The sequence below is a fragment of the Tamandua tetradactyla genome, chromosome 2 (genome assembly GCF_023851605.1).
Source record: "Tamandua tetradactyla isolate mTamTet1 chromosome 2, mTamTet1.pri, whole genome shotgun sequence".
Classification (NCBI taxonomy): Eukaryota; Metazoa; Chordata; class Mammalia; order Pilosa; family Myrmecophagidae; genus Tamandua; species Tamandua tetradactyla.
Window position 1 is genome coordinate 150,331,679 of NC_135328.1, and position 27,445 is coordinate 150,359,123.

At 41.0% G+C, this 27,445-nt stretch overlaps 1 protein-coding gene, 1 long non-coding RNA gene and 1 other non-coding gene across 3 annotated transcripts in view; 2 read left to right on the forward strand and 1 right to left on the reverse strand.

Moving 5' to 3' along the window:
* Positions 1–27,429, forward strand: part of ZDHHC14 (zDHHC palmitoyltransferase 14) — a 417,907-nt gene extending 390,478 nt beyond the window's left edge. The window contains exons 9-10 of the mRNA XM_077149347.1: positions 14,035–14,194; positions 18,601–27,429. Of these exons, the coding sequence (XP_077005462.1) occupies positions 14,035–14,187 (153 nt within the window). The 3' untranslated portion in view covers positions 14,188–14,194; positions 18,601–27,429. The remainder of the gene's footprint in view (positions 1–14,034; positions 14,195–18,600) is intronic.
* Positions 599–24,177, reverse strand: LOC143674062 (uncharacterized). The gene is made up of 3 exons (XR_013170843.1): positions 23,848–24,177; positions 1,766–1,977; positions 599–783 (listed from the first exon to the last, which is right to left on the reverse strand). It is a non-coding gene; the product is annotated as an uncharacterized LOC143674062 (long non-coding RNA).
* LOC143675128 (U5 spliceosomal RNA) lies at positions 8,906–9,021 on the forward strand. Its single transcript, XR_013171372.1, has one exon. It is a non-coding gene; the product is annotated as a U5 spliceosomal RNA (small nuclear RNA).
* Positions 27,430–27,445: the final 16 nt, after the last annotated feature.

Here is a 27,445-nt window from a genome sequence, read left to right on the forward strand (position 1 = left end):
TCTCACAGTTTCGGAGGCTGAAAGTCCAAAATCAAGGCATCAGTGAAACCATACTTTCTCCCAAAATCTGTAGTAATCTGGCACTGGCTGGCTGCAATCCTTGGGCTCCCTAAATTTACATCTCTGCTTCTCTTTTTCTCCTTGTGTCTGCGCTTCATGTTTCTGCTTTCTGGCTTCTTCCGGTGTGACCTTCTCTGACTAACTGTATCTGGATTTCTTCTGTTTATAAAGGTCTCCAGTAGTATGGATTAAGGCTCATCCTGCTTCAATGCACCACCCCTGAATTAATAATAATCCTATCTTCAATAGATCCTATTTACAATGAGTTCACACCCACAAGAAAGTGGGATTAAGACCGAGAACGTGTCCTTGTTGGGGTACAGAATTCAATCTACCACGGCGGGCTTTGAGGATCTAAAGAAATCCATTGCACTCTCTGTGGATTCACTTGAGGGCCACCACCTAGGGGTGGCAGGTAAGGTGCAGCCCCTCCCCACTCTCCACCCCTGAGAGCATCTCCTGTCAGATCATACTCCTAAGTTGAGCCAGGCTCACCTCAGGTACCTGATCCCAAGCAAGGCTTACTGATAAGGGAAAAGGTGATTTTTCTAATCATCATTCAGATTTTTCTAGGATATCCTTCTTTGTTCTGGCTTCTTGAAATAGCATGAGTTTGCAAGCAGGAAATTCTTCTGCATTGAGGATTCCGGACAAAAGTCAGGGATGTGGGTGCCTGATTCAGGCAGCTCTGAATTCAAGGGTGGGTTCTGTTGCTTTAAAGTCCTGGAAGGAAACACAGGGTCAGAGTTTAAACCTTGTCTCATTTTGCCGTGTGCTTAGATAAAACCTAACAACTTCTTTGGGTTTCATCTTCTTAAGATCACCAAGGCAGTGCTATCATCGTAACACCTACCCATTTTGTGAGACCTTTGGTTATCAACATTAAATTAAATTAGAGCCACATTTGTCGTCAGGGCCTGGGGGTGTTGGTGGAGGCACCACCCGTGGGGAACTGGCCTGTCTGGGGCTCCTGCGATGATGGACTTGTCTGAAGGAAGGCACTGTCAACAGGGCAGGGTCTGAGCTGAGTAATGGGTCTTATCACTGTTCTGCCTGGCTCAAAGGTGGTCGCTTCTGTCTCTGGGCTTCCATTTCATTAGCTATAAGATGGTGCTTAGACTATTTGTTCCCAAGGGAGATATGTGTAGCTTAAGACATGGCTCCCCAAATCCTGGGTCAGAGAGCCGGCCAGGGGCAGCCCTCCCAGGCTGCTTGTGTGTGTGTGTGTGTGTATGTGTGTGTGTGTGTGTGTGTGTGTGTATAAAGCCCAACTTTACCACCTTTCTGCCTCTGAGGTTGCAGCCCATGGAAGACCAGGAGCTGTAGGTGGGGTGACAGGCAAGTGTGGGCCCTGGCATAGTGGGAGGGGGTGCAATTTATATACTAACCAACCTTGGATGGGCTCTGAGCTCTAACTCTGTGTGCACCTGGGTCTGCATCTTAGTGTCCACAGGCCTCAGTTTTCCTTGTCTGTAAAGTGGGCATGAGACCACATTCCCAGCAGCAACACTTAAGGAGTAGAGATGGTACATGCAAATCATATGGCTATTATGTTGCTCTTAATAAATAGTAGTTATTCACTGTCATTGTGATTTTACTTAGGGGTCTTAGTTTGATGAGCTGCCAGGCATTAAGAGAATTAAAACCTGGGTCCCTGGCAAAGCTCTAGGATTTTAGGCTGGAGAGAAGGATGAGGGCTGGTTACTTCCAGGAATGTGAGCTGGCATCAACTAGCGCATGATGACGTGAGTCTTCTCCAGCAGAGGAGTCCCTTCTGGAAAGGTCCAGTCCCAGACATAAAACAGGCTGGCAAGGCAGACACATTGCCTAGACGGTTGTCATTTTTGCAATCAGCATGTAGTCCTCTGTAAATTGGGAGCCTTCCAGCATCCTGATCTCTCTTTGTTGATTCCTTCACTGGAGGAAAGCAGTTATGTATTAGGTAACTAGGGGAGGAAGGAAACAAGGAGAAGAGTGTCTCCTTCTCTGCCTGAACTCTGTGAATGTCTCCTTGACTCTCACAGATTCAAAAAACTCTAAAAGAACCTCTCAGGTCTTGAGATTGGATTACCAGTGAGGGCAGGGGCCGGCCACAACACAATCACAGAAATAGGTTATCCAGTGGCCATGTCTTGGACAGAAAAGAAAGCAAAGCAAGCATGAGGCATGGTGGAGAAACCCTGCTCAAAAATTTCTCTCCACACAACCTTCCCCAGTTAGAAGATCATCTAACATGAAAGCTGTATCCTGATTGGCTTAGCCTGGACTTAAGACAGGTAGCCTGGGATCACGACGATTGATTTAGGATTATTTGAATCCTCTGCTAAGACTGAACGTGAAGGGGATATCGAATCAAAATCAGGGTGCTCTTAGGAAGGAGGAAGGGAGAATGGATGTTGGACATCCATCCTGATAGTAGCCACCATACAATCATGGAAACTGCTTTGAACCTGAAAGATCTGCTTTTTGCTTGACTGCAAAGCAGGAGCTTATGGTGGACAGACCACACCCTGTGCGCAGGTGTAGGGTGGTCTGAGTGATTTGCATCCATGGAGAGGGATGGCAGGCTCTTGGCTAAGCTCATAGCAACACCCTCAGCAGCTGTCTGCATAGAATTCCTGCTGCCAGGAGGAGCCTGCACCCATCCCCGCTTCCCTGGTCTCTGGTCACTAGCCCACCCATTTACCCTTCCCTTCACTCCATTGCTTAGGGAAGCTCAGCCCTGGATGAGAAGTCCCACCTGCCAGGGCTCCATCAAGCGATCCTCCATCTGGAAAAGATGCCAGAGGACAAATGACAACAGATGCTTGCTTACTTCCTGAATGAGCTGTGTTCAGACATGCAGTTCCTCATTGACCGGCATTATCTTTGGAGCTATAGTGGCCCAATTGGGAATGTGTGACTTCGGAAAACAATGTAGTCATCTCTTTCTCTCAAAAACAATTCTCTGGGTCAACTGCTATTTGAGAAGCATGGGCAACTAAAAATCAGAACACTGGTGGATTGTTGATGACTATTCAGAGTATTGGGCTGAGAAGGACTCTGAGGTTGCTTCAGAAAGAGTCCAATGCGCCATTCACAATGTCTGCCATGAGCACCAAACAGGAATGAAGCATATTCTGAGACCTTGGTATCCCTCATCTAACCTGTTACCCTTCAGTGGGCCTCTCTTACATACTCCTAGGTAAGGAAAAGAGGTGCTCACATGCTAGCTGCAAATGGGCTTTCGTAAGGACCAAACTTTTGCTCAGAGTGCAGGGACTGAGGCACTGAATAAATGTTCTCCTCTCCCTATGTCTTTGACATACCCAACAATTGAATCAAGAATGGTTTTCTGAATTAAGCCTCTTTTAAGCCCTACAGTACTACTGGCATAAAGAAGTTCAACCTTCTCTGCATGTGGTTTTTTTTTTCTTTTTCATGGGCAGGCTCCTTCTTCTGTTTTATTATTTTCTTTTATGAAGATGGTGGGATAAATGACTTATAAGCAACAATACAAAAAAAAAAATCGAGAGAATAGCTTTAAAATAAGAGTCCTGGTTGGGTTTGATCAGCTCTTTTATATACTTTCCATGTGATTCATCGGTCACAAAAACTCAAATTACATGAAACTCATGAGTAACTTGATGGCAGGCCAGCCAAGGAATGAAGAAATCTTGCAACAGTTTTGTTTACCAGGCCTGAGTTTCCCAAGCAGTGAGTTAGACCAACCCTTGTGACCAAATTGGCTGTCGTGGAATCCTGGCTGACTAGACTCAGAGCTCCGTGGGGAGGCCTGGCTAGGGGCAGGGAAGGCATGCCTCTTTCATTTCAGCCTGGAAGAGAGCTCCTACTCCAGGACTGGGATGGCAGACAAGGCAGCAGCCAGGCAGTCCCCCAGAAGAAGCCCAGATGCTCAGCACCTCTCACTACTCAAAAGCTAAACAGGGGGTGGGCCATGGTGGCTCAGCAGGTAAGAGTGCTTGCCTGCCATGCCCCAGGACCTGGGTTCGATTCCTAGTTCCTGCCCATGTTAAAAAAAAAAAGGTAAACAGGAACCAGGTCTGGGCAGACCTTCATGAACCAGGAAGCACTCCTATAAAGATGTAAGATCATTGAGTGCTTTGTTATTTAATGAAGCAGGGATTTATTTTGCGGCTTTTCCCTCCTCACAGGTAGAGAAAAGGTACGGAAGGGTAGGAATAAAGCAGCTATACCCACCTCTATCCTTCAATCCAGAAATGAGGAAGTATTGGGAGACAGGGGAAAGGACTAAACTGAAAACTAACAATCAGGCTGCCACCAGGTTTTAAACAACCATGATAAAGTCAGGCCCATCCTAAGTCCTTATAACCATTTGTCATTTATAATCACCACAGCCCTTATCCCATGGGATGGACAAAAAAAAAATGGAGACTCAAAGCCTAATATGATTTGCCCTGGGTCCCACAGCTAGAATGATAGGGCTGGGGTTACCAGTTGCAAATTTGTGATAGAGGGAAAGCACAGAAGAAAGACCTTGTAACAAGGAGGAAAAATTGCTTTTAGCTTGAGGGATTTTACTTTGAAAATTTTCAAGCTTCTATGGTTTCCTGGAAGATTCCCCCCCCCCCCGCCCCCCCACCTAACGCATTACATTCTAAATTCAATGCCCTAGAACATATTGAATCGACAGGACAAAATCCATTAGGCTTTGCTGATTTATGGCTTCTTAGCATTTAGAAGGAGCAGCTCTCGATGTGAAATTGGTTGCCTGCTGCAGCCTATTTTAGACATTTGTCTCATTTTGCCAGTAAGTCATTTATGTTGTTCTTCTTTTATTGCCCCTTTTTGGAAAGAGGGGAAGAATATCAACGAAAAGCAAATTTAATGTCCAACATCTCTGTGAGTCCACGCCCCATACCCCCATGGTCCATCTCTGGCCTCTTATAGTTGCCCAGCTGCATTTTATTACTGAACAGAAAAAGCTGTGTTGCAACAGCTCCTGGTCAGCCAGAGGGCTCTAGATGGGCACATGTGGTAAAAGGCACATTTTCTAGATTTAACAAGAGGAGAGGCATGGGATTACACAGGGGTTAGCTAGAGTTGCTCTTTATCATTCCTGCTCATCTGTGCTCTGCCAGGTTAGCAAGCATGCCCTGTTCTTTCCTCCTTCCCTGCTTGGTCTCAGCAGGAGAAACACCTGTCACAACCCTCCACATCTCCTCCCCACCCCCAACTCTTTAATCAGAGTCCTTGCATTGTCAATCCATTTATGCCCAGTGCTTCCTTGAGCATCTAGAAGGCAGAGCATTTGCGATGAAAAACCTTGCTTGTCCGGTCCCTAACACAAGGTCTGAATACAGTAGGTGCTCCGGAAATGTTAGAACACACCCAAATATTACTTTTGGTTTCCACTGTCTTGGAGCAGCTAGAAGAAAATAAGAAAAATTGTGGCACTGTGTCCCATACCAAGCTTTAAAATCTGCTCTATAACTACTTGTTAAAATGTACTTGGAAAGTTATGCTTTTTTGTATATATATTTCACAATAAAAAAGTTAAACAATAAATAAAATAAAGGGGAAAAAACCACACCCAAGCAATGAGGCTAAGTAAGGCATGTACAACGATAGACATTTGTGTCATATCTGTGGAGACACCCCTGAATTTGTCACAGCCTCCTTGGGCTCAAATCTTATGCCAACAAGTCTCGCTCTGCTTTAAAAAGATACCATGGCATTAAGGATATAAAGGCTTTGCCAGAATCAAAAGCCTTAGGTGTATCAGTTTAATAATCCTGAATTAAAAAATAAAAGCTAGGTTGGTTTGGGATCTGTGCTGGTTTGGAAGGATGTATATCCCCTAGAAAAGCCATGTTTTAATCTCAATCCCATTTAATCTAAATCCTATTCAATATTGTATGTTTGAAACTGTAATCAGATCATCTCCCTGGAGGTGTGATTTAATCAAGAGTGGTTGTTAAACTGGATTAGGTGACAACATGTCTCCACCCATTTGGGTGGGTCTTGACTAGTTTCTGAGGTCCTATAAAAAAGGAAACAGTTTGGAGAATGAGACATTCGGAGAGAGCAGAGAATGCTAAAGCACCACGAAGCAGAGTCCATCAGCCAGCGACCCTTGGAGATGAAGAAAGAAAATGTCCCCCAGGGAACTTCATGAAACAGGAAGCCAGGAGAATAAGCTAGCAGATGATGCCATGTTCGCCATGTGCCCTTCCACTTGAGAGAGAAACCCTGAACTTCATCAGCCTTCTTGAACCAAGGTATCTTTCCCTGGATGCCTTAGATTGGACATTTCTATCGACTTGTTTTAATTGGGACATTTTCTCAGCCTTAGAACTGTTAACTAGCAACTTATTAAATTCCCCTTTTTAAAAGTCATTCCGTTTCTGGTATATTGCATTCTTGCAGCTAGCAAACTAGAACAGGATCATTCATAATTGATATATATAACTAACTGCTTTATTGAACAGATAAACAAATAGGAAATTGTTTATTTTTTCATACACTTCCAGTCCTTGATGAACGTTGTGCTGGTTTGAAAGAAAGTATGCCCCCTAAGAAAAGCCATGTTTTAATATAAATTCCATTTCATAAAGGTAGAATAATCTCTATTCAATGCTGTATGTGTGAAACTGTAATCAGATCATCTCCCTGGATGAAGTGATTTAGTCAAGAGTGGTTGTTAAACTGGATTAAGGGACGACATGTCTCCACCCATTTGTGTGGGTCTTGATTAGTTTCTGAAGTCCTATAAAAGAAGAAATATTTTGGAGAATGAGAGATTCAGAGAGAGCAACACTACGAAGCAGAGAGTCCACCAGCCAGGGACCTTTGGAGATGAAGAAGGAAAACGCCTCCCGCGGAGCTTCATGAAACCGGAAGCCAGGAGAGAACGCTAGCAGATGACGCTGTGTTCGCCATGTGCCCTTCCAGCCGAGAGAGAAGCCCTGACTGTGTTCGCCATGTGCCTTCTCACTTGAGAGAGAGACCCTGAACTCCATCGGCCTTCTTGAACCAAGGTATCTTTCCCTGGATGTCTCAGATTGGACATTTCTATAGACTTGTTTTAATCGGGACATTTTTTCGGCCTTAGAACTGTAACTTAGCAACTCATTAAATTCCCCTTTTTAAAAGCCATTCTGTTTCTGGTATATTGCATTCTGGCAGCTAGCAAACTAGAACAAACATATTCCAGTTTCATCTCTCTTTGATGACACAGGGTTACTCCAATCCATTTTAATCCACTGCAATGTCATATTCTCCCCTCTGCCAGCACTGACCAGCGCCTAGCCTAGGGATGTGGAGTGAGGAGGGGGAGTGACCTGCTCTCTCACCACCCCCTCCATCGTGCCCCTTTTTCCTCGCCTCTTTCTCTACCAGTGTGCTGTGCAGGGAGGAAAGGAGACAGAAGGGGCAAATGTCTGTTTAAACACTAATGCAGTGTAGACCTCGCTTGGCTATCAATGCTTGTTGGGTGGCCAATGTCCAAACGCCTGCCCGTGTACACAACACTTGATGAAGCACGGGGCTCTGGCTTGGCCCTTTCCGAGGCCCATTCCTGGTCCTGCCCCCAAGGCTACATCCCACAGCCACTTCCTTCTGGGGCAATAATGGCAAGAGGGCTCAAGCATGACTCCCTGTCCATGTGTCCCTTGACTCACTGGAAACCCTCCCTCCTGGGTGGGAAAGTAATGGCTCCACACTTGACCCTTACCACTGACCCCTCACTCTACCTTCTCTCCCCAGTTTCCTTCCCCTGTGCTCATAAAGCCCAGAGAATACATCAGCAAGTCACTCCATTGGTGCACATCCAACTGGGAGGAGCTTCCTCTCCCACAGGCTCCCCCAAGCCCTGTTAGTACTTTTCTTAGAGTTTCACCTTCTCCCACATTCACAAGGATTGAGGGGCTGGGGAAATGCCACGGGAGAGAAAGAACAGATGAAACACAGCTCTCACCCTCTCAAGACTCCAATGACCCTGTCCAATTTCTCTAGTCCTTTTTCACAGAATGATGGTGGATAAGGAGCGATGGCAGCAGGGCCAGTTCTGATACCTCTGAGTAAATCCCTTAAAGATGTGTCCATAGACCCTTCTAGAATGTGCAGGAACTCAGAACAGTTGTTCTGGGCTTTGGGACTGTAGCCTCACCCATGAGAGCAATAGAAACGCTGTTCTATGTACAGGGTTTATGGCCTGCCTTCCAAGTCAATGACTGCAAAGCTTCCACCTAAAGAAGAGTAAAATTGAACCCAAAGCAATAACAATAATATTATAATAATGTATTAATATTATAATATTATATATAAATATATGATATATTAATTATTAATTAATTAATAATATATTGATCATATAATGATAATTGAAGAAATGCAATAATGAAGATCTGAGGGGCAATCAATAAAATAGAAAACAGGAAAATGATAAGAGAGAATCAAGAAAACCAAATTTTTAAGATCCCACATTGGTAAACTGGATCCCATGAAAAAAACTGTCTGCTTTTTGAAGATATTGTTAAGCGAACAAAAACACCAGTTGCCAACTGGGAAAAGGTATTTGCAAATTATGTATCTGATAAAGGACTTGTATCTAGAACACACAGAGAACTCTCAAAACTCAACCATAAGAAAACAGTCCAATTTTAAAAATTGGCAAAAGCATATGAATGGAAAATAAGCACATGAAAATATGGTCGACTTCATTAGTCATTAGGAAAATGCAAATGCAGACTACAAGATACTATCCCACACATGTCTCTTAGAATGGCTAAAATGAAAAGACTGACCCTACCAAGGGTTGGTGATGAGGTAAAGGAACTGGCGCTCTTACACATCGCTGGGGAGAATATAAAATGGCACAACCATACTCTGGTTTCTCTTCAGATCGTATAAATTTTTCGACTTTTACTAAAGATTTCCATGGAGAGAAACAAGCATGAGTTCTTAACCAATTGTTTGAGGCTCTGTTTTTACAGAGCTTATCGAAATGTGTCATAATAAAAGACTTTAAAAAAAAATGGCACAACCACTTTGGCAAAAAGTGTGGCAGTTTCCTAAAAAGTGAGACACTTACCAAATGACACAGCCATTCCACTCCTAGGTATTCACCCAAGAGAAATGAAAGAATGTACCCTACAAAGACCTGCACACTAATATTCTTAACAGCTTTATTTGTAATAGCCTCAAACTGAAAACAACCCCAAAGGATGAACAAATTGTGGCTTATATATACAAAGGAATACTACCCAAAATACAAAGAAATGAACTACATGGTTTAATCTCAAAAGAACATGCAGATGTGAAGGAGCTAGACACAAAAAAGTACACATGATATTCTACCATTTACATTAAATTCTAGACAATGCAAACTGGTCTGTAGTGACAGAAAGTAAATCAATGGTTAACTTCTGGGGGGAAGGGAGAGGGAGGGATTACATAGGGGGAGAGGGAACTTTTGGGGCTGATGAGTATCCCGAAAGTGGTGATGTTTCCCAGGTGTTTACATATGCAAAACATCGAATTGTGCACTTTAAATAATGTGGTCTATTGTATATCAATTATATGTCAATCAAGTCGTTTTTCAAAATGGCATTTCTGTCAAAGCCAAGACCTCCTAATCCCACCGTGTTCAAAGACATGATTTCAAAGTGACCACACCTGAATCACACCTGAAGTGATGATAAAACAGTGTTTTCCAGATGGTGCCAGAATCAAGAAAAAGAAAAAAAAAACAAAAAGTGCCATTTTTTTCAAATTCAGAGTAAGTCATCTTTATTTCTTCCATACAAATTATAAGGTTAGCCATTATATTAATGGGGGAGAGCAGTCAAAAGTCAGAAAATACAAGATAATGGCCAATCCCAAAGCACTTCCACTTTAATCTGGATTTCAATCAGTGATTCAAAAATAGCAACAGCATATTTAAATGCGAAGAGACAAACCTGTCTGTATTCCTGACTCAATCTCAGACTCTTTTGGAAGTGAGTGGGAATTTGAGGATAATCTGATCTCAGATCCCAAGAATTGTTTTGAAAGCAGAGTCACTATAAGGGGGAAAAATATGCCAGTAGCCCAGTGATGAATAATAGCCCCAAATAATATAAATTTAAATTTCAGAGGTAAATTTAAGCTTCTAACATGAGTCCAAAAGAGTCAAAACTTACATCTCCTCATTCTGGAATGTTCTTGAATATAACCACAAAGATTTGCTGTATAAAATATTTAGAGTGAGGAATTTTGTTGTCTTCTAAAGGTAAAGAACACCCACTTTCCAACATGCCATGTCCCTAAAACTCCTCACAAATAGGAGACTCTTAAGGTCCTGATATCCTTTGTTGTGTAACTTTGTTGACAGCATCCAGAAGCCCATCCTTCCTTTTCCTTTCCTAAGAGAATTTATATTTTCATTCAAGTAGCTACCGCTGCCTCATTTAGCCCATGGACTGAGAGAGGCTGGCCCCATCAATCAGAAGGACTCTGGTTAGTGAATGGCATAATTCTATCTCACTCCTAGAGAGGTGGGTTCAATGTCAAGCCTGATTTGGTTCAGCAATGGCATGTGACCTGGTTTGGGCTAATGAGATACAAGCAGAGATTGGCTGGAAGAGACCATCTCTTTCCCTCTGCATGGTGTCTTGTATAGATGCATCCTCCAGAACTGCTGAGACAGCTTCATCAGCATGAGAGAAGACAGGCTAAGGATGAAGCTCGCACTGTGGACGGCAGAGCTCAGAAACAAGAAGGCTCCTGAAGGCATCATCAGGCCAGTTAAACAGCCAGCCTCGAAGCGGCCCTAACTCTAGCCTCTCTAGGAAGGTAAGCCAGAAAGCCCCCTTTGTGGGCGAGGCGGTCTTGTATTCTATAATGGTAATTAAAAACATTCCAACTAGAGTGGTCTTATCATTCACTGTCCAAGCTCAGCTGCTTTTGAGAAAGGAAAGCAGAATTATTAATAATTATACCAGGTCCAGGTTTCAATGAAAGTTTACAAAACATACAAAGAAACAGAGAGTGCTGACCCAGGGAAAGGAGAGTATTAAAACATTAGAAACTATCAGTGAAGAGGATCAGAACTGGGCATTCCAACAAAGACATTTTTAAAAAATGCTCCTAAATATGTTTAAATGGCTAAAGGAAAATATGGGTAAAGAACGAAAGGGAATCAGGAAAATAATAAACACAAAGAAAATATCAATAGAGATGGAAATTATGAAAAAGAACCAAACAGTATTGAAGACACGTAACAGAAATTTAAAATTCCCTAGGGGGGTTCAAAAGTAAACTGGAGCTGGCAAAAGAAAGAATCAGTGAACTTGAAGATAAGACAATTGAAATCATTCCGTTCGAGGAACAGAAGGAAGAAAGGAGAAATGTGAACAGAGTCTGAGGAACCAGGGGGCATCATCAAGCCAATATACATGTTGTGGGAGTGCCAGAAGGGGAAGAAGGAAAGAAAGGAGCAGAAAGGGTATTTAAAGAAGTAATGGCTGAAAACTTCCCAAATTTAACAAGACATGAATATACACATTCAAGAAGATCAACAAATTCCAAACAAGATAAACCCAGACTCACACTACACCAAATTATAATCTGTTGGATGTCAAAGATAGAGAATTCTGAAAGCCACAAAAGAGAAGCATGTCCTATATGAGGGAGCCTCAAGAAGATTGAATGTTGATTTGTTATGAGAAACCATGGAGACCAGAAAGCAGTGGGAAGATAAATTTAAAGTGCTGAACGCAAAAAAATGCCAACCACAAAGTCTTAAAACAGCAAAATCTTTCAAAAAGTCTTTCAAAAATGAGGGAAGGATTAAGACATTCCCAGATAAACAAAAGCTGAGGGACTTCACCAACAATAGACCAGAAATGCAGACAAAAAATGCTGGTTGAAAGGAAAGAGACACTAGACAATTCATTGAAACCATATGAAGAAATAAAGATCGCCAGTGAGTGTAATGACATGACTAAATAAAAATGCCAATACTATTGTATTTTGGGTTTATAATTCCATGTTTTACTTTCCACAGTATCTAAAAGACAAATGCATAAAATGTAATGATAAATCAATGGTTTTGGATTCATAATGTGTAAACAGGTAGTTTGTGACAAGAACTACATAAAGGTGGGGGAGAGAAGAGTATAGGGACATAGTTTACGTACACTATTGAAGTAAAGTTATTATCAAAGCAAACGAGATTGCTATAGATTGAAGATGTTAGATTTAAGCCCCATGGTAACCAGGAAGAAAATATTAGAGAATATGCAAACTTATAGAGACAGAAAGTAGGGTGGGGGTTATCAGGGGTAGGGGGCCAAAAAAGTGGAGTGTTGATGCAAAATGAGTTTGGGGTTTCAGTTTGGGGTAAAGGGAAAGCTCTAGTAATGGATGATGTGAAGGTACTGTAACATCCTGAATGTGAATAATCCTGCTGAATGGTATGAGTTGGAGGGGGTGGGATGGGAAGATTTATGTTGTATCTATGTTTCCGCAATTAAAAGAATAAAAGAGAGAAACTCAACAGATAATGACAAATGCAATAAATGATACTGGATGGGATCTAGAAATGGAAGAGAAAAGGCTCAAAAGGACATTATTAGGATATAAGAAAAAATGGACTATAGAAGATCAGCTTCATGTCAACATTAAATTTCTTGAACTTGACAACTGCACTTAAGAAGTGAGTATCCTTGTTCATAGAAAACGGAACATGGAGGTCTTAGGTGTTCAAGGAGAGTGATGTGTGCAAACTACACTCAAGTGTTCAGAAAGTGGATGGATGGATAGATAGAAGGGGTAGAGTACAGGACAGGAGGCAACATGTTAAAATTGGGGGATCTGGATATTTGAGGGGTGTGGTAAGTTGGAGTTCTCTGTTTGGAATTTGTATTATTTTTGCAACTGTCTTGTAAGTTTGAAATGATTTCAAAATTAAAAGTTAAAAATAAAAGAATGTTTGTGGGGCGGGCCACGGTGGCTCAGCAGGCAAGAATGCTCACCTGTCATGCCAGAGGACCCGGGTTCGATTGCCGGTGCCTGCCCATGTAAAAAAAAATAATAATAAATAATGTTTGTGTTTGTATGTGGTTATGTATCATGAATTAAAAAAATGAAAGAAAGAAAGCAATAATATTAAGTAATATTTTTAACAAGTTAAAAAAGCAAACCACCATATCTTTGAATTTCTTGTGGCACAAGATATTTTCAGTCATTTCCTGTCTCATAACCTGTCTCATATCAAAGTATTACTAAAATGCTAAAATTTACTGTGCAAGGAAATTTGAAGAAGCAAATAAATATTTAAATAATTGAATGGTTAAAAAAAAAGTTAAAAATAAAAGTAATTACACCAGGACCATAGATATAAAACCAGCATGTTCCAGGCACACTGGAATGCCAGCCCACACTGATCTTAATGGCTAGAAAGCGTAACATTTATCTACATTAAGCACCTTAAATTTGAAGAGAAAGTATAATCAGAATTATTCAAAGGAATAAAATAACTTGATTTCAGTCCTTTTCTAATTCATGCTCCAAGCTGCAGCCAGAGTGATCTTTTCAAAGCAAAGAGCTAATCACATCATCCCTCTACTTAAAATGCATCAATAGCATCCCATATCTCTTAGGACAAAGCCGAACAGCCGTCCCATGGTCTCTCTATCCACCCTCTCCTTTGTCCTCTAGGCTCCCTCAGTCCTGTGCAAACACTGCACAAGGAATGTTCTTCTTTGGCCCTCGCTCATTTCTCTCTGACCTAACATTTCTTCCCTCTATTCCAGCACCTGGGGCAGGGTTAGGCTCCCTGACTATAGAGTCTTACAGACTCCGTCCTTTCCCTCCAAAGAAGAAGAGAATTGTTTGTAACTTTACACTCTTCCAAGTGATTATAAGCGAGCAGGATGTGTCTGTTCTCGCTCTTTGTGGAGTTAGTTCCTTGCACAATGCCTGGCCTCATTAAGATACTCAAAATGTATGTGTTGATTGAGTTTCTAGGATGGTTCCTGGAAATGCAGGATTAAGGCTGCCACAGAAATTGGAAGACCCATTTCCAGAGTTCAGCGTGTTACCTACTTCACCTGGAGGCTTTCCAAGTCCTGCAAGGTGGCTACACACCTGGAGTCTTTCCAAGTGCTGCAAAGAAGATAGCACTCCGGTAAGGAGTTCTCTGTAATTATTCCTTTGACAGCTCAGCCACTGAGATTTGCAGCACCTTTGCCCAGTTAACTGCTGGGCATGTGGTTTCAAAGCTCCCTGGGAGGGGCGGGGGCCACTGGCAGAAGTCCTGTAAGCTGGCAAATTCATTTAAAATCATCAAGTCTGGAGGGGATACTCTTGTCTCAAGAGATAAAGTGTTTTGATATTTTCTTCTTAAATCCTAAGCTAAAAGGGGGTAATTTTTGCTTATACTTTCAGTCATCCAAAGGTCAAATTAGCTTCTCCAATAATTACCTTCTCTATTTTTGCTGGTGTAAGTGAAGGTAGAAGTCAGTTCTTTTGTTATCTGAAGTCTGATAATGAGCTTCCTATCAGGACCTCTTTAGTAACGCTGGTATAAGTGCTCTCTGACAAAAGAGGAGTGAAAAACCCTTGTTAAATCTTCTCTGAGCTGTGCTCACAGACGATCTTAAATCTATATTCTAGCTGTAACAGGACTTCACAACCTCTATAATTACCTTTACTGCAAATTTTCTTTTCTCTCCATGTTCCCTTAAATTCATCTCCAAGGATTACTGTCAACTCCTCCTGCAGCCATTATTTTGCTCTACTGTACAGCTATTTTTAGCAGTTTCGCTTTGCCTTTATAGTTGCTTTTGAGATAGGTAGGAGGTGAGCGAATTGAAGCTTTGGGAAGGCCAAATCCACTTCATCCTGCCTGTGAAGAGTGATACTTGCTCAAATTTTCTTTGCCTATTTTTTAAGAAAAATGTTTGTATATATGTTTAAATATTCTACAAAATCACTGCACAGACTGTTCAATGCCTCTCTTATTAGGACACATACACACACACAGTACAAATCCTCATAAAATTCAGTACCTGGAAAATATCGTTTCTCTAGCAGGTCTCTTTTAATCAGGTGACATGAATATATCATATTCTCTACTATAACCACCTTTATATCCTGAATTATTTACTTCTAGAATGGTCCTTGCATTTATCCATCTCACCCTAGGTCCCTGGCTTCTGATCTCCTTTTTACCTCTATTTTCACCCCCATACTTCACATATTTCAATATTTTAAGCCACCTTAAAATCATAAATGATAAAAATTCTTTTCCCTAACTTTAAAAATATTCTTATGTAACCACATTCTCTCAAATGAGTAGTTCAGAATCACATTTGAAAAATAATCCCTGAGCTTCAGATTTTCACTGTGAACTAATAGCTTCAATAACCTCAGTTTCTTGTCATTTAATTTCCTTACACCCTGGATTTGTTTGTTCCTGTGCCAAATCCATCATTTGGGCTCAGTCCTTGAATGTTTTCTCCAGGCAACAGGAAAACTAAGGCCGCTGAGGGCTTGGCAGGCTTTTCCTGTTTTGGTTGAATTAATATTTTATATGAAACATCTGAAAATCCTCCAAAAATTAAACCCAGGGACTCAAGGTTCAGGGAGAAAGAAGCTTTAGTTTCCAAACACAACCAAATAACAGGCACATCTGCAGCCTTGGAAAACGTCAAACCATGTCACAGATAGGTACCCATTTTGACATCTTCTTCCCGCAGGGAGAGTCCAAGCCTCCTGCCTGCTGATGGCCCTACTGAGTGAAGTCTTTCACGATGGTGAACTGTCTCCAGCTGTTTGGAGGCACCATATTGTGTCTCATTATTTCTCAATTATTCCCCCTAATTTTTTAAGTAGTGAGCAGATAGCCATGCCTCCGAGGCAAAAGAATATGGAGCACATTCAAAGTTTAATGTCGTCATCAAAACTTTACATTAGTGACACATTAATATGATGTATAATCATTTGGAAGCTTCCTGAAGGCAAGATTCATCTTTTTATCCCTCACAGCAATGTACCTGGCACCTCGTAAATAGCGCATGTTTTCACTGTGTATTTGTTGAAAAAGTAATTCTGGTAATCAACTGATATTTTCATGAGTTCACATATATTACTACAACTGGTTTTGCTTTTCTGCAGTAAAGTCAGTGTTTTAGTATGTGTCTTTTTTCACCACTTCCATGAATGGTCCCACTGTTGACAGGATTCCTAATGCTGGATATAGGCTGGTTCTACGTAGTCATTGGCCTAAGCACGTACACACTGACTCAATAAAAGATAAATATCTTTGATACTTTTGCCTGGTATTCAGGGTTCCTGGTCATCCCATGAGTCTTCTCTCTAAGTGGCCTGCGTTGAAACTCTCTGGGTTTTCACACTCACCCTCCTCAGCCAGCGTAACTGTTATAAACATAGTATGTGGAGCCAGAATGCCTGGAATCCTCTTTCTGTTACTAGCTGTGCGATCTTGGGCAGTTATTTAACCTCTCTGACTTGATTTCTTTATCTGTAAATGAAAATCATAAGAGATGTATCCCCCTTTATGTGGGACATGAATTCCAGGGGTATAAATCTCCCTGGCAATGGGGGACATGACTCCCAGAGATTAGCCTGGACCTGGCATCGTGGGATTGAGAAAGCCTTCTTGACCAAAAGGGAAAAGAGACATGAAACAAAATAAAGTTCCAGTGGATGAGAGGTTTCAAATAGAGTTAAGAGGTCATTCTGGAGGTTATCCTTAGGCATTATATAGCTATTCCTTTTTAGTTTTTAGTGGATTAGAATAGCTAGAAGGAAATACCTGAAATTGTTGAACTGTATTCCAGTAGCCTTGATTCTTGAAGACGTTTGTATAACTATATAGCTTTTACAGTGTGACTGTGTGATTGTGAAAACCTTGTGACTGACACTCCTTTTATCCAGTGTATGGACAGAAGAGTAAAAAAAAAGGACAAAAAAAATAAAGAATAGAGGGGTATAAGGTGTATGGGATGTTTTGGGTATTCCTTTTCTTTTTTTCCTTTTTTCTTTTTTTGTAAGCTGTATGGCAGGGGTCACATTTCATTCTTTTTCCATGTGAGTATCTCCTTATTGCAGCACCATTTGTTGAATTTTTTTCTTGGGTTTTTCACTTGTTTGTTTGCTTGTTTGTTTGTTTGTTTGGGAAGTGCATGGGCTGAGAATCGAACCTGGGTCTCCTGCATGGCAGATAAGAATTCTGCCACTGAACTACCCTTGCATCCCCTCCTTTTCATTTTTATTTATATATATATTTTTTGGAGTAATGGAAATTCAAAAGTTGATTGTGTTGATGAATGCACAACTATATGATACTGTGAACCACTGATTGTACACTTTGGGTGATTATATTGTATATGAATATATTTCAATAAAATTGTATTTTAAAAGTGTTTATCTATGATAGGTTGCAAACATAGCCTCACATTTTTCTCTTCCCTGCATCTACTTCATTTGGCAGTACCCTTCCATGCTGACTCTGGGCTTGGCCATGTGCCTTGCTTTGGCTAGTAGGATAGTAGCAATACAAAGCAAGTAGACTTGAAAAGCTCTTGCCTACTGGGGCTTGCTCGCATGCTGCCTTGGAACTCTAATGCCTTTATATAAACAAGCCCAGAGTAGCCTGTGAAAGGGTGACAAACCATGTGGAGAGAAGCCCCATTCATCCCAGCTACCCCACTTAGGCTATCATAAACCAGCCAGTTCCCAGACAACCTGCCAACACACCACAGAGGGTGAATGAGCCCAGCCAAGATCAGCCAAACCTAGCCCAGACCAGACCAACTTCCAGCAAAACCATGAGTTAAACAAATGATTATGGTTTGGGGTTATGTGACCGTTTAAAAATATGCCCCAGGGTGGGTGATGGTGGCACAGTGGCAGAGTTCTATCCACCTGGGTTCAATTCCCAGTGCTTGCCCATGTGAAAATAAAAATGCCTCAAAATTCTTTGACACTGTTTCCAACCAGAGGTGGGATCTATATCCCCTCACCTTGAATCTGGGTAGGCTTGTGACTACTTCAACCAATAGAGTACATCACAAGTGTTTCTATGGTTTTTTCAAATGGAAAATTTTCATTTCTTTCATAACACGCTTCAGCCATTTTTACAAAGCAATTTAAGTGTGGCAATAAAAAACAAGCACTTTTCTTTGGGACAGTCAGTATTTTCGTAAAGCTTTTGGTTGAGTGTTTTTATTTTGGAGGGTTCAACATGAATAGTGCAAATTCTCTAGATATTTATTTTAGTTTAGTAACTTGGTGGCTCAACAAGATAATATGATTTCAAAATTTACAACGTAGTCTCCCACTAAAGTTTTTGTTGATTTTCTTAATGATCTCAGTGGTTACAAGATTTTGGTGTCCATTGAATCCTGTTCTACTTCTGATACAGGCAGACAGGCAGGCAGGCAGGTAGACAGGTAGGTAGACAGGTAGACAGGTAGATAGGGAGGTAGGTCAGTGGTCATGAAAGACATGTAGATACACAGAGATTCAGGTTGAATGAATTGCCCCTGACTCAAACTATTTTTGCAGTTGCAGTGAAGCCATGGACAAAACTGAATAGTGCTTTTATGAAACTGGTGCTTTTTAAACTGAGGAAGATATGGACATAACTTTGATGCTATAATACTGCACACAGAATAGACTATAAAATATTCCTTCCCCACGGCAGAAGCATGAAGGTATGTAAGATGTAGGCATTAACCTTTAAATGTAACGTGTTTTGAGAAGTATTTTTCTAGACAATTTGGAAAAAGTTTGATTACCCACATTTTCTCTCACCCATCTCATTCCCTAATGCATTCCAAAGGAACAGGCTCAATGGCAAAGAGCCAAGTACCTAAAATGAAGAGGTAGGGCTCTCTATTCTTCAGCATTTCTCAAATTAACTAACTGAAAATGAGCCTTATCAATGTTTTGGAAAGGCAGAAGAGGTGAAAAGAGATTGCTAGAATTAATCACAGTGAGAAACTACTTCAACAGCCTGCCAGAATTCAGGAAACCCAAAGAGAAGAAGAAAATGAAAGGAATGAAACTGACTTGCCATCTGAAAGAACAGAATTCAAACATACATCCAAATCTTTGCCACATGCAGAATACACCCTCAAAGAGAATTTATCATCTGCCCCACAGCACAAACAATACATTACTTGGGTGCACACTGTATCCGTGGAAACAAAGGTAAACCAGACAGTTACGCTTTGAAAGCAAAGAAGCAACAGAATACTTGGGTACTTTCATTTGGAAGCATATATACATTTGATTCAATTATCTAAAAGATTCGCATGTTCCTGAATTTGTACTTACAGTTCTGCAAACACTTCCTATTTCACATACCTCAGAAGATGAAAAATCCGTCAAACAGCTGCCAGAACTTCAGATATTTGGATGAAGAGTTCATTCACAGCTGAGGTGCTTCATTAGTAGACTTTAGAATCAATTTTTCACCCCTCTTTTCAACTTCAAAACCCACTTTTTAAAGTAGGGATGGGTCTGCCTTCCATCTTAGTGATCAAATCTTGGTGTTGGCTATTGTCTTCTATATGGTTACAGGCTGCATACACCACCCACCCACTGGGTCAGAAAGGGGTTTCTGTCATCAAGGCTACAGCTATCCAGGATCAGAGGAATGCCATTCAGCCCGTTTACCTTGTCTTGGTTATCTTTATTCTTGTAACATGGATTTCTGGTCAAATGAATGAGATAAGATTAAAACCCCTCAGCCATATTTGAGCTGTCACCTTCTGCCTTTATACAGACAGAGGTCCTGAAGATGTTTGTGCTGTCTTTTCCAGCGAGGTGAATCAGTCATAAAAGATCAACTACTAAATCCCTCGAGGGATGGGAGAAAAATTATGAAACCATTAAACTTTACCATCAGGAAATCCCCTGATACTGTGTCAAACTTAAGGGACACCCAAATCAATAGGCCATGCCCTTGATCTTGATGTATATGTTTGTGAAGCTTATGTAGGTAGCAGAGAAGCTTAGCCTACCTATACGTATGCCTAAGAGTTGCTTCTGGAGGACCTCTTTTGTTGCTCAAATGTGGCCTCACTCTCTCTAAGCCCAACTCTGCAAGTGAAATTATTGTCCCCCCCAATGATTTTTTTTCTTTGCTTTGTATATATGTTATACAAACAGGGATTCCTGTTCCATTTGCTGGACATGAAAAAGAAGACTCAAATCAATAACAATACTAATCATACCCAAATTCTTGACTGAATTTTGATTCCCAGAACACACTATACAAGAATTCCAGAGATACCTGAAGCATTCTGTTACTGACTGCAAACTGGAGGCCAGATGTCTCCCTTTGGATGACTCTCTGCAGGAGACAGTTCAACATCATGTTTACTATTTTTCCATGCAGGTCATTATTTTACTACTCATTTAACCATATGCTGGATAAAGGGGATATCAGTCACAAGGTTTTTACAATCACATGGTCACAAGATAAAAGCCATATAGTTATACAATCATTATTAAAGATCATGGCTACTGGATTAAAGTTCAACAATTTCAGGTGTTCCCTTCTGGCTGTTCTAATATGCTAGAAACTAAAAAGAAGTATCTGTATAATGATTCAGTAGTCATAATCATTTGTTAAATTCTAACCTCTCTGTTACAACTCCTGTCTCTCATTTGATGATTCTTTCAATTTCAGGGATATCTAGGCAATGACCATTCTAACTTCTTCATGCTGGAAAGGGATGTCAATATTGTGGGGTAGAGGAATGAAACTCATTGATGTTCTTGGAGAAACTGGTACCTCTGGATTTCGGAGTTTAAAATCTAGAGGTTTTAAGTTTCTAAAAAAATAAACAGTAAGTAAAATTTTTATTGAGTCTTAGAAAGAGCCCAGGGTATTCATTAGGGTCTTCATGAATACTGTTGGTTGGGGCTTGGCATACTGTGATATTTACGATAACTGGCTGAATCTTGCATAAAGGTAATCTCCACAATAACCTCTCAACTCTATTTGAAATCTCTTAGCCACTGAAACTTTATTTTGTTTCACTCTTTTTCCCCCTTTTGGTCAAGGAGGAACTGTCAATTCCACAATGGCAGGGCCAGGCACATCCTTGGAGTCATGTCCCACATTGCCAGGGAGATTTATGCCTTTGCACATCATGTCCCATGTAGCAGGGGTGGGTCATGAGTTTATCTGCAGAGTTTAGCTTAAAGAGAGGCCATATCTGAGCAACAAAAGGGGTTCTCTTTTGCTAAGAACAAAAGGGGTGATTGTTAGGCATAATTATAAGTAGGCTCAGCTTTGCCATTACGGAAATAAGTTTCATAAGGTTAAACTTCAAGATTGAGGGTTTGGCTTTTTAAATTGGGAGGTCCTAATGCTTGAGAGAGTATCAGGAATTTCCCAGGTGGGGGATGTTTAATAGTTCCATGTTTTTTCTCCAATCCTGCAAGGGACTTTGCAAAATTTTTTATTTTCTGTCCAAAGTACTCTGGAATGTATCACGGTATTACATCAAGCATACAGAATTACAAGATCTCATTCCCTATTTGAGGCTCCATGTAATTAGTTTGTTTAAATAAACTGACCAGACAGGTTAAGTTAGATAGTGATATCTTTTTAAAGATATCCAAAACTCTTTAGAAGATATTTTTGGGTGCTGTTTCTTGATTCCACTGCTCTTTGAAGAGCATCAACCACCCGTGGAGGACTTCCAGGTTGTAGGTAGATGCCAGTACCATGACACCGGAGGGAGGAGGAGGAGGATTGGGAGGGTGCTTCTATGCATGAGTTGAATGAAAGAAAAGTTAAATCTTGTTTTACTAACTAGCACTAGAGTTCCAATCAGGAAGAGAATTGCCTTTATTTTAAAAAATATGTTGGTAGATCACTCCAGTTGGAAGGAAAGGCGTCAGCAATTTGTTTGGAAGAAGGCAGTGAAGAAAAGAGAATCAAAGTAATCCACTAACAAGGTTGCAAGAAATTAGGGTATGGTGGTGGTAATGAATTAAGAAAGGGGAGAAAGGGAAGAAAGAGAAGCTCCTGGAGAAACATGGCAACAAGATAATTCCTGATTACATGGTCAAAGAACCAAAGCAGGGATATCTGATATTCAGTTTTAGATTTAATTCAGATTTAGATGTGATATGAACCTCTCCCTAGTCTCAAACTGTCAGCCTTGATCAACAGTATTTTGAAAAATGAACTTACTGAAGTCATGGCCAGTTAGGGCAATGAAGTACCAGTTGAGATGAAGAGATGGTCTGTAAACTGAATTGATTTTGTGGAATCAAGATTTCAGAGCTGGAGGTGGCCAGGAAAAATGTAATATATATGATCCTCAACTATAAATTCCCCAAATAATCTGAAAGGACTGCTGGTTTGGAAAGTACCCATGGGAGGGGTTACAAATCAATTCCATTCAAAACCTAAAGCACAAGGTCACCTCCAGATGATGTGTATATTATATTATATAGGATTTATTTTCAAATTAGTGAGATCAACAATGACTGTTAAGAGTTGAGGAGGGAGTCTGTCAATAAGAGACTGTTAAACTGGCTTTAACCATATATCTGAAATAAATTTTTATCTTTACCTTTGCATTTACCCTTGGAATACTATTTTTCAGCATCTGCAGTATATAAATTTATGATGTTATGTGTCTGCACAACAAACATGACATCATGACACATCTCAGAAGCAATAATACCTTTTACCCCTGGAGGTTGGATTGTATGATACTTGTTCCAGTTCCAGATTGATAGATTCTCTCTGGTTTACTTAGAATGTTATGATTTCTACTTCTAGTGGGCACTAACTGTTTCTCCTAAAAGGGCTTTCAGTTATCCCCCCCCAGTGTCCCTTCAAGCAGCTGGGAAACCACTATTGATATACTGGGCTTCAAGAAGGTTTTAAGATCTTCTTGCCTGTTAATCAATGTTCCTAAAAATGGATTTTAAGCTTTTCTCTTGGTCAATTTTCCTGAAAAAAAATATCAACGACGTTGAGGCTATTTTCTCTTGCCTACTTGTCTTCACACCTCTTCCAAAGGCAATTTCTTTAAAATCTTAGAGCCAGAACCTCACAAAGCAGTACTATCATATTTTGACCTTTCTAATATACTCTACTGTTCTGTAATTATTCACATCATCCTGACTGGCTTTTGCCTACAAGTTCTGTTCTATCCATGCTTTGCCCCCAACTGAGGCACTTATTCTGAGAATGGAGGAGGGACTTACATCAAGGAAATCAGAGTGCTGTTTTCAAAAGAAGGGGCAAGCAATCATTGCTGGCTAACAACAAAAAAGATACTCACTATAGAGATTAGAAGAAACTACTAGCAAATAAACCTGTTTTTTTTTGTTGTTGCTGTTTTAAATTTTTATTCTGGTAACAAATACAACATAAAATTTCCCTATTTAAACATTTTCAAGCACACTATTCAGTGGTGTTAACTGTACTCACAATGCCGCCATCATCACCATCCATTACCAAAACTTTTTCATCACCCCAAACTGAAACTCCGTACCCACTAAACATTAACTATCCATTCTGCCCTACCCCTACCCCAACTTTTCCATCTGTATGAATTTGCACACTTTGGGTATTTCATATAAATTAAACAAATTCACTTTAAAATGAAAGCTCGACAGTTGTTGCCTCCCAGGGTCAGGATATTTGGTTTGGGGTTTCTTTCTGTGTCTGCTCTCTGACGATTTCCTTATTATCTCTTTTGAACATACTCAGTAATACACAGAAAAATGTACGTATATATATTTAAAACCACTTAAATTTGTTTGCTGTACCTTTATGGTATTCAAAGAAAACAACCAGCACCCTTGAGAATGTCGATACCGGATATGCCCACCCCGGGGTGGCTGAGGCATGCTGGGAGGAGTCAGAGCTGAACTTCCGGCCACTTAGTCTCTTCCGGCCACCCAGTCCTGAGAAGCTCCTCCTTCCGGTGCAGTCACGAGGAAAAGCAGGGGCTGAGGGCCCGAGTGCTTCTCCCCGGTCCGAAAGAACTGTAAGAAAGTGCCAGCTGAAGACAGAGGCTCTTCAAAATGAGCGTCTTGAGGAAATTGACACTGAAATATCCAGTAGAAGGCAAAAAGCTGAGATTCTGCGATTCGGAGGCAGAGCAGGGGCTCAGCAGAGGTACACGGAGCCCGGAGTCCCGGACTCTGCCCCCTGTCAGCCTGCAGAGCATGTGAGAGGCCCAGGCTGCTAATGACCAAACAAGCCTCGGGCAGCCAAGACCACGCCTGACTTTCCAGTGTTTCCAAACCAAAGTTGTTTATCCTCTCCTGAAAGCTACTGAATCAACTCCAGCTTCAGAAGATACTAAAATTTTACATTTGTTAAATAGGGGCAATACAGTGCCTGATGTGCCTAAGTAGTTCCACTTTAAAAATGTTGATTCAAATGATGTTACCCCCTTGATGGTTACGTATAAATGAGAGGATTTAAGTACCAAATGGTTCACGTTTCAGTTAGGTGAACTTCAAACTCGCCTCACTCTGCTTGTTACCCAACTCCAGGGGATACCATTCATCTCACTTTCTGTGAGAGGCTGGCCTTGTCAACTCCAACGGACTCTGTCCACAGAGGACAGGATGTAGTGGTTCCCTTAGCATGGTGCGTGCTAGCCCTGCCTCTTTCTAGAGAAACTCTTGGGCGTCTCTTTATAAGGAATTCCTCTAGAGGTCTCCCAGCATTCTTTCTCACATCTCATTGACAAGAATTGGATCACTTGTCCATTGCCAGATCAATCACCGGTAAGCAAAATGGAATTCCCATTACTGATTTAGTTCATTAGGAGTCACACATCTGAACAGTGCGGAGATCCAGCCCCTCTGAAGAACACAGAAACTCATTACTGGAAGGAGAGTCAAATTGGTGTTGGCTAATATCTTTGTGTCCTAGGGCTGCTGTGGGGCTTAAAACAATAAGAATTTGCGTCACAGTTCTGGGATCCAAAAGTCTGAAATCAAGGTGCTGGCAAGGGCACTACCTCTGAAACTAGCAGAGGACAATCCTTCCCTGCATATTTTAGCTTCTGATGTTTGCAGGCAATCCTTGGAGTTTCTTGGGTTATAGCTGAGCTGCCGCCACTGTTTGTGGCTTCCCCTGTATCTGCCTGATGGTGCCTCTACCCTTGCTCGTAGGGTTTCAATCTTATTGGATTGGGGCCCACCCTCTTCCAGTTTGGTCTCATTTTAATTAATCATATCTTCAGAGACCCTATTTGCAAATAAGGTCATAGTCACAGGTACCAGGAATTAGGACTTGAACAAATGGGGGACTCAGTTCAGCCCATTGAGTGGGTTCCCAATAGCATCTGCCACACTTTGCTTCTCATCATTAGAGTGTCTGAAAAGATGGATGATCAGAATCAGCTGAAGCCCCATTAAAGTAGGGAACATGGACTCCTAGGAACTGCAAGCTCTCCACAATTAAAATCTGCAGTTAAAGGGCTGCTGACAAGGCACCTTTTCTCACCCATTCAAGTCTGTCTTCCTCGCAACAAATGTCATATGCTGCTCCAGAGGCCTGTGAAACACAGAGGTCTCTGTGGAAGTGTGGGGACAATTTGGAGAGGGCTTTAGGATTTGATGGGCCTGAGTTTGAATCCTGACTTTGCCATTTACCAGCTTTATGACCTTAGAAATGTTATGTAACTTCTCTAAGCTTCAGTTTTAAAATGGAGATAACACCTACTTTATATGATTGCTGTAGAGATCTTTTTTTAAATCAGGTAAATTTCTATTACATAGTAGGTACTGATTCTTAAACGTTGGTATTGGTAAGAATCACCTGAGATTCTAGCTAAATATGCAGAGTCCAACTAAATATGCAAATTCCTGAGCCTTACACCCTGGATGGAATCTGCTTCCAGGGGTCTGAGTCCAGGAATTTTCATTTTTAGCAAGCACCCCCAAGTGATTCTGATGTAAGGCCACATTTTGAGAAACACTTCATTAAAATATTGCTGTTCTTGGTATTGTGCTGTTATTAGGAGAAATCTGAGCATGACGAATATCTCGTGCAAAGAGAAAATTCATCTTAATTTTAATTATCTATCTATAATTCAACCGTTTTCTATTAAAAAAAATTAAGCCTATAAGTTTTGAGGTATGCCATAGGCTTCTTGGTAAATGCTGAATAATTCCAGTGGTATTCTCATTTCAGAAATCAAATAAGCATATAGACAGACCTCAACGGGGGAATGCCTCCTCCAGAGAAAGAAGGCAGCTTCCTCTATCTTTGTAGCCAAAATCAGATTCTTATTAAAACTACCAATGCATCACATTTCCAGTAGACAACCTCTAGCCTGGATTAGTGAAGGGTCAGGTCATCTGGCCCTATAATTCTTTCTGCCCAGTTGAAAGCAAAATGTCTAGAAGAGCAGAAGTTGACTCTCACATCACCCTGCCAAACCCTACTTCAAAAGCTTTTGCTCTGTTGATGATCTCAGGATTATACAACACTGTTTATTTTTCCATTTCCAGCCTCTAGGCCTCCCTCAATTAATAGCACTACTAGTCCTGAAATCTCTGCTATTGCTAGTTATTGCAAAATTGGAATAGAAGATAGACAAGGAAAGAGAAGTTCCAGCCAGAATCTGAGAGTTGAGAAGGAAATATTAGGATGAGCAAAGGATGAGAGTGGGTGGGGAAATTTTTATGAATTGGGAGAGACTTGAGAAGGAAATGGCCAAAGACAAAAAGGTCGTGTTTGACTGTATTATGAATCTCATCGGGCTTATCCTACCTGGCTAAGAAGTCAAGCTCATGAAGAAGTGTGGTCTGGATGAGAGGAATCAGCTGTTCTTTTCCACAAGAGCAAATCAAGAACAAATACTGAAATGGGGGAGCATTTGGTTAAAGAACGGTTCCCAAACCTGGTTGGCTGTCAGAATCACTTGGAGTGCCTAAAATACCAATTCCCAGGCACCACCCTGACTCCCTTAGCAATATGGACGATCAGACAAAGTTGGGAACCACTAGGGTTCTTGTTTTATGGCCTGTTTTGGTCTGCTAAAGCTGCCAGAATGCAATATACCAGAAATGGGTTGGTTTTTACAATGGGGATTTAATTAGTTTACAAGATTACAGTTCTGAGGCTGTGAAAATCTCCAAATCAAGGCATCAATAGGATGATACCTGGACTCTCAAGGTGACCTACCAGTGAGCTTGGGTTCCTCTGTCACAGGGAAAGGCACATGGTCGTGTCTGCTGATCTTTCTCTCCCAGGTCTCATTGCTTTTGGCTTCTGACTGCTCTGCCTCTCAGCTTCTCTGAATCTCATCTCTTGGCTTCTATATGTGTTTTATCCTCTTTTAAAGGACTCCAGCAAGAGGATTAAGACCCGCCTTGAATAGGATGAGTCACATTTCAATGG